A 12,999-nucleotide genomic window follows, 5' to 3' on the forward strand; every position below is an offset into this window, starting at 1 on the left:
AGGCAAGCCTACTGGGGCCTCAGTGCTGGGTGGGCTTCAGCTTGGTGTCATCCCTCCCCTAGCGTCCACCATCTCAAATGGTGGCACACTTTTGGGTTGTCCCTATGCCAAAGCCAGAGGAGTGGGAGGGGCCCGGTCCTCGGCCCTGGCCCCAGAGGACCTGCAGCCTCTGCCATTCCTTAGCAAAATTCCATGGTGTTTCTGGGACGGAGATCCAGGACCAAGAGTGACCTGAGCCTAAAGATGTACCAAGAGGAGATCCAGGTAGGAGCCTTCAGCACCTGTTCCCATCCAGGGAGTGGGTCTCACCCTGCAGAGCAGGGGCTGCTTGCCAGTCCCCATCTGGGATAGTTGGAAGGCTTGGCCGGGAGGTAAGGGATCATCCACTGGGACAACTACCTGGAACTCAGGTTTGGGAGTCGGGGGTCCAGGTGGTAGTGGCCAGCAGCTGTGCCTGCTGCATCCTAGACGGTCCCCCACACCCAGCAGGGTGCTCCTGCCGCCCGTTGTGGGTTGAGAGGCTTGCCTTGCTTAGCCTCTGTCACCCCCACAATGTGGTGACCTTGTCAACCTGAGAGAGGTGCAGGGCTGACTGCGAGGGGCACGGCTCACTCAGCTGCTCTGTGCCCAGGAGTGGTACGAGGAGCATGCCCGTAAGCAGGAGGAACAGCAGCAACAGGTCAGCAGCAACGGAGGGGTCCCCGGCACCCAGCAGTCCGCAGGCAGCCGCCAGCGCTCCCAGACCATCACCTAGGCCCCACTCTCGAAAGCCATTTCTTCTATGCAACAATAGTATTATTTTACTACGATGTACTGAGATCATGTGTGTATGTGTATATATATGTGTGTGTGTATGTGTGTGTGTATATATATATATATATATATGCACGTATTCATATATATGCATATATTTATATGTAGAAGGAAAAAGACAAGATGGGGTTTGGTTGGTAACCACCTCGCCCTGTTCTGTTTAACTCCAAAAGCCAGTTGCGTTTCGGGGGTCAGGCCACTGTGAGCACTTCCTACCTTGGAAGGGCTCAGAGACGCCCTCCACAGGAGGACCGCTCACAAGGATTCTTCCTGTGTCAGCAGGGCTGGCCTTCAAAGTCGATCTGCCTTCTACAGGCCAGACCCAGGCTCGCCTTCTCAATGCTGCTTGCAGACTGCCCCTGCCAGCAGCCCCGTACCACCACTCCCAGCCTGCCACCTCAGGGGTCCCATGTCTGGCTTTAGGGACACAACCACTTAGGAAGGAAGAAGGTGTACCCCGAAGGTGTATTTCTGTGTGTATGATGATGTAGTCAGAGGTCCCAGGAGGGCCAGGCCTGGGCCCAATGGAGTAGTCGAGGGAGATGGTGTTAAGTGTTCTTGGGTGCTGGCGGTAGACCGCGCCATGCTGACAGAGCTCTTTGCTTGGTTCTGGAAGCCTTCTCTCCCAAGTTTGGTTTGCTTTTAACCATTGTTGCTGACTCTTCTCCTAGAATGGCCCTGGTGGGAATCCTGGCCTTTCTGCCCAGCCAGGAGGACAGCAGGCCAAGAGGTTATGTCCCACCCACCCACAGAATAAGCTTTCATGACAAAATCCATTTTCCTTGTCATGTACCTATTCAGGCAAGTAGGCATTTGGGTTAATGCAGGATCCTGCTAAAGGCAGGTAATCGCCCTTCGCTATGATTAGGTCCTGCTGTTGGGAAGGGAAGCAGACAGCACAGAGACGCCCCCTGCAGACAGGAGAGCTGCCCCCCACTAAGCCGGCCAGTCAGCTCCCATCTCACCAGGATCCAACAGCAGGAGAAGGGACTCGGCTCACCCATGGCTTTTGAGGTGGGGCTGGTTGATGCAGAAAGGGGCTCAGGTGAACCCTCCATTAGCAGAAAGGGGTTCAGGTGAACCCCTGGGGCAGGACAGTCACTGGCCAGAGCAGGCCCCTGGTCACCTCCTTGAGCCTAGCTGAGAGGAGGTTGCCTCATAGGGGCTCTCCTGGGCTCCTGGCAGGAGGCATAGGTGAGGGGGTGTAGAGTGGGTAGAAGCAGCAGCCCCTGATGGGCATTCTGGCCCCGACCCCGACTGCTTCCACTGCTCCTGAGACTTGGAACAGTGGAGTGGGCTGAGGTCCCCTGTCACCACATCCTTATCGCAGTTGCAGGGCACAGCAAGACCTGACCCGGGGGAGCAGTTTGATCCCCCACCCCTTCTCCCCACCCTTCCCAGGGCCAAGCCATCTGCACACAGCACTATTCCCCCTCAGCAGGGGCAGCGTGGGTTTGTTTTTCAATTACAGCCTTTTGCAAAAGGCGATTCCCTATGGTTCCCATGGGAATCAGGAGACCAGGCTTCTGGGGGGGGGGGGGCTCTGAGGGCTATGGCAGGAGCCTGACATTGAGCCCCAGGCCAAACCCTCCCCTGTCCAGAGAAGAAACAATGTGTACTACTGGGTGCCTTTAAGCTTTTTTGTTGGAGACAGGCGTTTGGAACCCAGAGGCCAAGGGGCAGCTGTGGAAGGACACAAGTCTGAACCCTGAGAACCTGGATCCTATTCTATTTTCTGCCCCCTCCCGGGGATGGGGACAAACCAGCACCCCCAGTGGAGCTGGGGCCTCCCAGGTAGGAGGGGCTGTTCCTGGATGGAGGCTGCATCTCTGTCCAGGTGGTTACTAGTCTCCAATTTGCATACAGCCCACAGATCAGGGGACAGGATGTCACCCTGTGCTGTGGACTCCTGAGGGTCCTGGGATGACCTAACCCAGATGCCCTCTCACCTCCCCCATCACAGCTGAATGAAGCCAAGGGGAGGTCACACCTGCGCCCTCCCTGGCCACCATGAAGGTGCTTTGGGGGAGCCCTCTGCCCTTCCTCCCCTATCCCCAGCCTTACTCCAAACCATGCAGACAATCATTTTGTAAGGATAATGGGAGGGACGGGAGGGACACTGGAAGGTTTTGTACGTGGGTAATATGCAACCTAGAGAATCCAGTCTCCAGACTTCTGGCCTATGAATAAAAGAGCCTCTGCATTGTCAATCTGCCTGCTGCCATGTGCTTTCTGCCAGCAGCTGTGGGGCAAGGGGAGGGGTCCCATCCCTGGCCATGGCTCACCCCCACCCCAGTCCAACCCCAGTTGCCTGATGGGGTCTCGGCCCCAGCCTGGGGAGCAGCTCCAGGGAGGAAGAACCACAGAGTTGGGTGTGTGATGCCTTCTGTGTAGTTAACAGATTTAATCACCTTTTTATTTGGAAAAAAGAGTCCCTTCTCTTTACCGCCAACATAAGCCCACCAGAAGCTGCTTGCTTAAGAGGTGGGCTGCGGCAGGCAAGCTCAGGCACTCTCGCCTGTCCACCTGCATCTGTGGGCATTCAAGCCCCCAGCCTGGCTTCCCCCTGAGGTAGGTGCAAGGCAGTCAGTAATGACCCCCGTTTTGCAGCTAGGGAAACCCACAGTTCCAAGCAGGGGCGTCTGCCCACAGCTGAGGCAGCGTCTGGAGGGAGTGCCGAAAGCCTGTGCTGTCCAACATGGCATCCACTTTTGTGGCCAGTGCCACATGTCAAGGTGGCATCTTGGATTTATTAGGTTCAATAAAATACTTCCACATGAACTTCACCTGTTTCTTTCTGCATTATTAACATGGCTTCTAGAAAATTCAGAATGATGGCTACATCTTACATCTTGTTTCTGTGGGATGGTGTAGGTTTCAGGCTCAGTGCCCATTGGCCTAGTGCCCCAGACCATGAGGCATTCTCAGTCACTGCTTCCTGCCTGACCTGGTGCACCTTAATGAGTGGGAGAACAGTCACCTTGGTTTCCTGAACCAGAACATGGCAGCCACCTGAGCCCTGAGGAGATGCCAGCAGGCCTACAGCCCAGTGAGCGGGACAGGTGGCAGCGGGGATGACTGCAGGAAGGCCTTCAACACTTCTAGGATCTCTCAAAAGCAGCCTAGAAGGAGCCAGTCATCCCATTCACCCCAAACCCTAACCACCTCCAGAGACGCTCTGCAGAGCCTTCCAGAAAGGCTTCTAGCTCCTTTTGCAGCTCTGTGCAAAACAGAGCCCAATCTCCAAAGTCCCTGAGCAAAAAAACAAAAACTCACTGCCGTTGAGTCAATACTGACCCATAGCGACCCCTCCTTGGGTTTCCAAGGTGGTATCTCTACAGAAGTAGATTGCCCAGTCTTCTTCCCAAGGAGTTCCTGGTGGGTTTGAACCTCCAGCCTTCTGGTTAGCAGTCAGTCAAATGCCTTAGGCACTACATCACAGCTCCCAAGTCCCTGTGCAGTGGTGTCCAAAACCAGAAATAGCACTGTGGGGTGCTGGCAGTAAAAGGGACCTGGCTGTTCTCCCTGCACAGAGCAGCGGCAGCCACCCCACAGAAGCCTTGATCCTTTCATGCATGCCCATTTGGGCTTCCACGGCTGATTCCTCAGGCTGCTGGGTGCCCGCCTGCAGTGACACCCCAGGTCAGCAGGCAGATTCTGCCATAGAGTTGCAGTCACACACTTTTCAAGTGAATCACTCCGAATTCGGTGAGTAGGGCCACAATGAGGAAGTTGACGTAGAAGAGGAGCAGGCAGCCGCCATAGGCTCTGTTCAGCTGGAAGCACTGCACAGGGACCGAGACCAGGGAGAAGACAAGACTGAGCCCCAGGGCACCGGCCAAGACCCACACCAGCAGTCCATCCGGCTCCAGCTGGGGAAGAACAAGAAGGGAGAGAGGCCAGGTCACCGCCCATCACAGTCCACCCCCTACTGACCGCACCCACACTCTAATGCTGCAGGGTACCCACAAAGGGGCCAGTCACTCAAGGATTCTGGCCCGAGCTGTGGGCCAGCCCTGGGGAATGGCTGCCCCACCTTGAAGTCACCTAGATGTCATCGTCCCAGACATTTCCACACTCAGAAGCAACTGGGAAAGGAACCTTCTCTTCCAACTTCAGGCAGTTCCACCTGCCTGGGTGCTTCTCCCCTGCCTCAAGTCTGATGTGGCTCCAGTTTTGTGTGTTTTTAATACTGAACTCAAATTAATGGCATTCAGGCAGCGATGCCCATCACTTACTGTGAAAGGCATCCAAAACCAAGATGGCGGAATGGCCAGGTGGATGAACAAGGAGGTGATAAAGCAAATGTAGCAATGTTACAAGCTTAGTGGGACTGGGGTGGTGGGACTCTGGGTGCTCCCTGTGTAATAATTCTTCCAACAGTTCTGGGTTTGAATTTTCCTAACACTGGGGAAATCTTTATATGGTCTTTGAAGAAATGGTGGTGATACACATTTATATCTATGTATTTAGTGCTTAGAAGCTCTGGTGGCATAGTGCCTAAGGCATTTATTTGACTGGTGACCAGATGACTGGTGGTTCAAACCTACCAGTCACTCCTTGGAAGAAGACTGGGCAATCTACTTCCATAGAGATACTACCTCAGTAACCCAAGGAGGGGCCTCTATGAGTCAGGATTGACTTGATGGCAGTGAGTTTGGTTTTTGTTTAGTGCTTACTCTATGCCAGCACTGTGCCATTATAAGCATGTGATTGAACAGTAACTGTCCAGTAGGTACTGTAACTATTTTACAGATGAGAAAACGAAGACTCAAAGAGATTGGCTAACTTGCCCAAGGCACTGAACAGTCTTGGGATTGGAACCTAGGCCTGACTCCATAACCTGTGCTGATCTCTCTGCTGGGCTGTGGTTGTTTGGTGCCGTCCAGTCACCTCCAACTCAGCCATGTGACACGGTGGAACTGCCCCATAGGGTTTTCTTGGCTGTTATCTTTTATGGAACCAGATCACCATGTCTTTCTCCTACAGAGCCACCGGATAGGTTCAAACCGCCAACCTTTGGGTTACGAACCTAGTGCTTAACCATTGTACCACCAGAGGGAAAGGAAGGAAAGATTGGGAGTAAATTAAATGATGAATGAGTGAAGGGAAGACAGAAGAAATGAATGACTGAGGGCCAGAGAGTCAGCTGCTCTGTGGACAAGGGAGAAACTGGTACCAGTTCTCAGACCCTAAAACTGGATCCCTGGCAGCTGAGAGGAGCGGTCGGTGGATTCCAGGCTGCCAGGCTTTTATGTATGTAATAGGTAGCACAGTATCCCCCCAAAATTCATGTCTGCCCAGAATCTCAGAACCTCCTCTGGAAACAGGGTCTGCAGATGTAATTAGCTAAATATCTCAAGATGTTATTATGTGCCGTCGAGTCAGACCCAAATTATAGTGTTTCTGAGGTGGTATCTCCATGGAAGTAGATTGCGCAACCTTCCTTCGGAGAAGTGGCTGGTGGGTTTGAACTGCCAGCCTTCTGGTTAGCAGCCAAATGCCTTAGGCACTATGCTACCAGAGCTCCCAGATCTCGAGATGAGATCACCCTAAAGCCAATGACTGGTGCCCTCCTAAGAAGGGGAGAGGGCGCAGAGACAAAGGAGAAGGCCATGGGAGGACAGGGGGAAGGACTGGAGTGAGGTAGCCTCTAGACAAGGAATGCCTGGGGCACCCGCAGCTGGAAGAGGCAAGGCAGGGGCCTCCCCGAGCCTCCAGGGCAACATGGCCCTGCCAAAACCTTCATTTCCGGCTTCTGGGCACCCTCCAACAGGAGCGTTCATTTCTATCATTTCTACCAATTGAGTTCTAAGAAATTAACACTAGCTATTGAGGAAAAAAACAAAACAAAAACTTTTCAAGCCCTTCTGTAGCATTTGTTTGTGGGCGGGGCCACCATAAAGACTGGTCCTACCTACCTCCAGGTACTTTATAAGTCAACTGAGCAGGGTCTGTTTATAACCAGGTGCCTTGGCAGACACAGGTGGGTGACCCAGGTCCCATCAACAGCACTACCTTTCGGTCCTACGCGGGGCTCTGGGTTGAGGCTGAAAACCAGCCTTCCCACACTAGCCTTCTTTTGGTCTGTAAACTAAAGCCACTCAGAACAAAGGTCCCACGACGGTGACTGTCAAATCTGTCTTGCATGGAGTTTTGTCTGTCCTGAACAGTATTTTACGAATAGGAAACGTTCACCGATGTACCTTGGTTTCTCCATCTTGAGGAAAACTGCAATCGCAGGCCACAGGAAACCCACTTGAATCCCACCCCACTCATTTATATGACTTGCCTGGCCCTGCCACCCTTCCTAGAACGGCGTTTCCCAAGGGGTCCGTGTACTACCTGCTGCAGCTTATTAAAAAAGCAGCGCAAGCCCCACCCCCTTGGAATGCTGGGATCAGTGGGTCTCGAGTATCCCACAAAATTGTTGGGTGCCCTTGAAGTATGAGCAGCTCTCTACTCAATGTGTTCCAGACCTTCTCCAAATCTGTTGGCTCTTACCCTCTCAACCTTCCCCGCAGCACACATGCACACGCACACACACACGCACGCACACGCACACGCACACGCACACAGTTCTGGGCTGGCTTCAACAGACGGGCCTTCATTCTCGCATCCCGTTCCCCCCATAGGGGCAGTGGTGGGACAGTGTTCAGCTCGTCCCTTGCTCCACCCATGCTTACCCCGGAAGTTTGGCATGTACCATTAGCCCTATTTGCGCTATTTTCCAGGTGAGGAAACTGACATTCAGAGATGTCCTAACTCACCAAGGTCAGACAGGAAGAAACTGAGGCAACAGGACTGGGACCAAAATCCCAGGCCCTTCTGTCCCTTTGCCCTCAGCTCCCTGGTGACTCGGTGTACCTGAGGACATGTCTGTCAAACGTACATGCAAACAAATCTTGAGTCCAAACCAATGCTCTTCCCCGGGAAGCGTAAGGTCCTGAGATCTGAAGGGTCTCCGTAGCCAGAGGACCAGAAGAGGATGAGGAGGGGGCACTGGCACGAGGCCCCTTCCGGAAGTGTCTGGCCACTCACCTTCACGTCCGGGTGGCCCCGGGAGATCTGCAGCAGGCAGCCCAGTCCCACTCCCACGAGGATATCTGCAGCTCGGCTCAGGACGCTTTCTCTCAACAACCTGCCCTGGAACCCCAACCACCCGGCCAATGCTTCCTACTGGGCTCAGCTCTGGGTCGCCACAGCCAGACCAGAACTCAGCTCTCTTTACCATCTACTCCCCTTGTCTCTCCCTCCCCCAGAAAGAAACAATCCGAGCAGGAGACCCTACCCTGTTGTAGCCCCTCTAAGAAAGTGGCTGTGGAGCGTCTTATTTTGCACTCTACTTAAGAATCCAGTGTTGTTGTTGTTATGTGCCGTCGAGACAGCCCCGACACATAGTGACCCCTCCTTGGGTTTCCAAGGCAGTATCACTACGGAAGTAGATTGCCCAACCTTCCTCCTGAGGAGTGGCTGGTGGGTTTGAACCGCCAGCCTTCTGGTTAGCAGTCAAGTACCTTAGGCACTACGCTACCAGAGCTCCTAAGAATCCAGTGAGGGGATAGGAATACGTCGCACCTGGGAAGCACTCGGTGCATGGAGACCTGAGACTAGGGAAGGGTAAGTGCCTTGCCCACAGCCCTTTGGGGGCACTGGTATTGTGTGGGTGGATGCCCTCTCTAAGAGGTCAAAGAGGTGATCGGGACAGTGCTCCAGGCATGGTTTCCTCCTCATCACCTACAACCTGAGAGGTCAGCAGGGGCCACAGTCTAAAAGCCAAGAGAAGGCCTGTGGGCACAGAAGTGTCCCAAAGGCCCTGTTCAACCTGGGGCTACCTAAAGTGGGGGGCCCACACTGTCCCTGCCGACTCTGTGTTTTGCCTCCACTGCAGTCCCTTTCACAGGGCCTGAGGACAGCGGTACCTGGAGTGCTTTTTAATAAACATTACAGGCAGTCCCCAGACTACGAGTGAGTTCCGTTCCTAAGTGTGTCTATGCGTTGAATTTCTATGTAAGTCAGAACCATTAGGTATAGTTTGTATCTAATGTCAGTGGGTCAAATGTTTGTCTTAGTATATAAAATATGACGTACCTTTCTATGCATAAAAAGCATTAAAGAAACACTTCCACATACATCTTTAACATAATAATACAGTAATAATAATAATGCTTTGACGCATGCTGCAAAGTAGTGCCCGACTGTTATTACGAACCACTGTATGTACCTCAGACTTTCAATATAATAAGCCTTGAGAGCTCTGGTGGCATACTGCCTAAGGCATTTGACTGCTAACCAGAAGGCTGGTGGTTCAAATCCATCAGCCACTCCTCAAAAAGAAGACTGGGCAATCTACTTCCATAGAGATACTGCCTCGGAAACCCAAGAAGGGGTTGCTGAGTTGAATAGACTGGACAGCAGGACTTAGGAAGGGGGTTGGTTCATAACTACGGGTTGTATGTAAGTCGGACATTTGTAACTGGAGGACTGCCTGTATTTAACAAGTAGAGGTGGGAGTGTGGGTGTTCACCTGCCCTCTAGCCAGACTCAGGCCTGGGTATGCGCTCTAGGTATCTACTGCTTGTTGAATGCTACCATGTGCTGGGCACTGTCCCAGGTGTTCACTGTCAATCCTTATCCCAGCCCATCTTTAAGAGGTTCAGAGAGGGGAAGGCATGTCCCCCTGGTCACACTGGGGCAAGTGGCAGTGACATAGCAGTGTCACAGCTCCAGGCTGCCTGCACCTGCATTTTCTCTATAGACCATGGTTGGCAAACTAGAGCCTGCAAGCCAGATCTGGCCCACTCCCTGTCTTTATAAATAAAGTTTTATTGGAACACAGCCATGCTCATCCACTTATGTATTGCCTATAGCTGCTTTCATCAGCAGAGTTCAGTGGCTGTGACAAAGACTATATGGCTTTCAAAGCCAAAGAGATTTATTCTCTGGTCCTTAGACAGAAAGTCTGCCAATTCCTCATGCAGACCATAATATGTCCCTACAAGCAAGGGACACAGAGAGGGTCTTCCCCTGGGCACCATAAGGTGCAAGCATTTCCTCATTCCATCCTTACAACAAGTCTAGGAGCTCAGGCCTCCCAACATCCCATTTCACAGATGAGGACGTTGGGGACCAAGCAGCCAGTCATGTGCCTGAGGTGTTAACAGCGAGAGCCAATGCTAAAGGTAGGACACAGAGAACACCCACGGCTCCCAGAGTCCATGCCACAGCCCCTCAAAGGATACTGAAGATGATGCCGCCAAAACAGGCCGAGAACGCCATCCGCGGGTAGCCCTGGCGGGCCAGGGTGAGATCTGAGAAGGCATCTGTGAGGAAACCAGAGAAGGCCTTGAAGGGAGCATGGCTATCCCCTTGCCCCCGGTCACGCACACTTTCCCTTTCACCCAATGGCCATTCAGTCAACAAATGTTAATGGACACTCGGCCTGAGCCTGGCACTGGCTGGCTGAGTGCTGGGAGCAGTCCCAGTACCCTGCCAGACACAATGCCCTCCTTCACTCCTTCCAACCCACTCCCTCCCACCATAGGCAACTTGTGGGGGCTGCATGATACACTCTGCCACCCATTTTTCCCCTAATTTTTGTCTACTACTAGCACACACAGCACCTCTGTGTGAATTAGAAAAAGGTACCCAAAAAGGGGAACAGAAGGAGGACTGGACTTTAGCTGGCCCCTGCCCTGCCGTCCAGATGGCTCTTGTGCAGTGTCCAACCTGGCCAACCTTACCTGGCAGCCTAGCTAGGGAAGGGTGTATGTATGCATGTGTGAATGCCTGCACGGCACACCCCCATGTACACGCTCAGCTCAGGTGTCTGCAATGGGCCTATGCCCTGAGTGAACTCTAGGGAGCCACCAAGTGTCCCCCATCAGAGAGTGGCAAAGAGGTTAGGGCCACTACACAGTCTCCTATCCCAAGTGCAGTCCAGGCCCCCTCAACTTGATTCCCAGTGACAGTGGGTCCCAAATGCACACTCAGGGGATGCCCTGGACAGCCCTGCCCACATGCAACTCTGGCTCAGCCCAGAACCCCAGCCAGCCCTGAGTCTGGGCTCGGGGGGCATGTAGCACCGCGCTCCCACCTCCAATGCTGTTCCCCCAGGCCAGCAGTGTGAGCCCAAGGACCGTGTTGCTCAGTCGGAAGACCACGCCCAGGGACCTCAAGATGTTCACCACCTCCGTGGCAGTTGCGTTGATCCACAGGGCGCTGGTCAGGAAGCCCAGGAAAGCAAAGAGCTGCAGAGGAAACAGTGCGCTGATGGGACCAAGGCCAGCCAGCCCCCAACAGGGACTCGGCCTTGGTTTCTCATCCATAAAGCAGGGTGGGGCTTCCTTGGTAATACAGTGGAAAATAGCCCAGCAGTTCCTCAGAAAACCTAAAACCTAAAGTTACCATTTGACCCAGCATTCTATTCCTAGGTATCTCCCCAAGAACAACGAACACATACGTCCACACACAGACTTCCATATGAATGGTCTTAGCAGCATCATCCACGACAGCTGAGAACTGGAAACAATCCATCCATCCATCAGCTGATGAATGGATACACAAAATGTAGTCCGTCCACACAGTGGGGCATTATTCAGCCATAAAAAGAAATGAAATTTTGATTCATGCTACAACATGGATGAACCTTGTCGATACTATGCATGTGAAAACAGCCAGTCACGAAAGGTTGCCTATTACATGGTTTCATTTACACGGAATTTCCAAAATAGGCAAATCCATTGAGATAGGAAGAAGGTTAGCAATGGCTGCCTGGGGCTGGGGGCGATGGAGGAGTGTGAACTAAAGGTACATGGTTTCTTTTTGGGGTGATGAAAATGCTCTAAAACTGATTGTGAAGCCTGCACAATTCTGTGATTCTACTAAAAAACATGGGATTTCATACTTTAAATGGATGTTAAATTTGTCTCAATTAAAATAAAGCTGTTACAAAAAAAGAGAATGCAATAGTAAATTTTTTAAAAATCCCTGCAATAACTTAAAAAAAAAAAAAAGACCTCTGAACAGGTACAAAAAGTCTCAAAGTGGCTTTGATGTTTATATACCTGCCATTAGGGAAAGTGATTACCGGCCGAGGTGCAGGTGGGACTTCTCTCCCCCTCCCCTCACCATAGGGAGCCTGATTCTTACCCAGTGAAGCCTGGGGATCTCGGTGTTGGATGTGGCAAAGAAGGTCACTGCAGCCAAGGCTGTGCCCACAATCACCACCATGCCCCAGACAGGAAAGAGGCTGCCAATCTCATAGAGGCCATCTGCAGAGGGACGAGAAAGGGTGCTGGGCCCTCTACAACCTCAGCTTGGGGCCACCTCCCCTACCCCCCAGAATGACTGAGAGCCGGGGTAAGACCACAGAGCAAACCATTCACACTCCATTGCTTGGCTACACCAATGCCTCCTATGTGCCCAGACCTGCCCTGGGCACTACAGGGGAATACCGGGAATTGAAAGACACAGCCCTGCCCTCAAGCTCCAGTCACATTTTATAGAAAAGAAAGACATATGAAACATTGTCTCCATCCTTTTGCTGTTTCCTGCCAAGGCAGTGAAACTAGGATGGGAATAGCTAACACTACACACCATCAATCCCTTCCCACCTCCATGGTAGACATCACTAATCAATCATGATACTTTGGTCCAACTGAGCTTTAAGGCAGGCAGTACTAATGGATGGGCTGAAAGGTAGAGTGAGTCAGACACACCCTTCTTCGATGATTGGAGTCCAAACACCCAACAAGCCAATCTATTAGCAAGTTATAAAGGTTTCAGAGCCTTCCTGGGAGCTCTGGTGATGTAGTGCTTAAGGCATTTGACTGCTAACCAGAAGGCTGGCGGTTCAAACCCACCAGCCTCTCCTGGGAAGGAAGATTGGGCAATCTACTTCCATAGAGATACTGCCTCAAAAACCCAAGGAAGGGTCGTTATGAGTTGGGATTGACTCAACAGCAGTGAATTTGGAGTTTTTTTTAGAGAGCTTCCTACTAAGACACTAAGGATAGGGAAACCTGCAGACAGAACATTCTAGATTTCCACCCCCCAGCTTTTCCACCACTAGGGAATAGGTCTTAAAGGCAGTGTGATGATTTGACTGCCTATCAAGACTTCTCTTTTGGTTTTTTTGGTCTCACTCATTAGCTCTACTAGGATCCCTAATGGCACAGTGGTCAA

General features: G+C 52.2%; 2 protein-coding genes across 2 annotated transcripts in view; one reads left to right on the forward strand and one right to left on the reverse strand.

The window, feature by feature from the left end:
- The window catches only part of TPCN1 (two pore segment channel 1), a 57,182-nt gene extending 56,428 nt beyond the window's left edge, over positions 1–754 (forward strand). Inside the window, exons 28-29 of the mRNA XM_007938278.1 lie at positions 184–264; positions 632–754. Coding sequence (XP_007936469.1) covers positions 184–264; positions 632–754 — 204 coding nt within the window. The remainder of the gene's footprint in view (positions 1–183; positions 265–631) is intronic.
- Positions 755–4,487: 3,733 nt separating this feature from the next.
- Positions 4,488–12,999, reverse strand: part of SLC8B1 (solute carrier family 8 member B1) — an 18,013-nt gene continuing 9,501 nt past the window's right edge. The window contains exons 11-16 of the mRNA XM_007938279.2: positions 12,285–12,365; positions 11,965–12,086; positions 10,910–11,063; positions 10,056–10,136; positions 7,855–7,919; positions 4,488–4,685 (exon numbers count right to left, since the gene is read on the reverse strand). Of these exons, the coding sequence (XP_007936470.2) occupies positions 4,488–4,685; positions 7,855–7,919; positions 10,056–10,136; positions 10,910–11,063; positions 11,965–12,086; positions 12,285–12,365 (701 nt within the window). The remainder of the gene's footprint in view (positions 4,686–7,854; positions 7,920–10,055; positions 10,137–10,909; positions 11,064–11,964; positions 12,087–12,284; positions 12,366–12,999) is intronic.

This window comes from Orycteropus afer, unplaced genomic scaffold (genome assembly GCF_000298275.1).
Source record: "Orycteropus afer afer isolate SDZICR_OR568_19922 unplaced genomic scaffold, OryAfe1.0 scaffold00048, whole genome shotgun sequence".
Classification (NCBI taxonomy): domain Eukaryota; kingdom Metazoa; phylum Chordata; class Mammalia; order Tubulidentata; family Orycteropodidae; genus Orycteropus; species Orycteropus afer.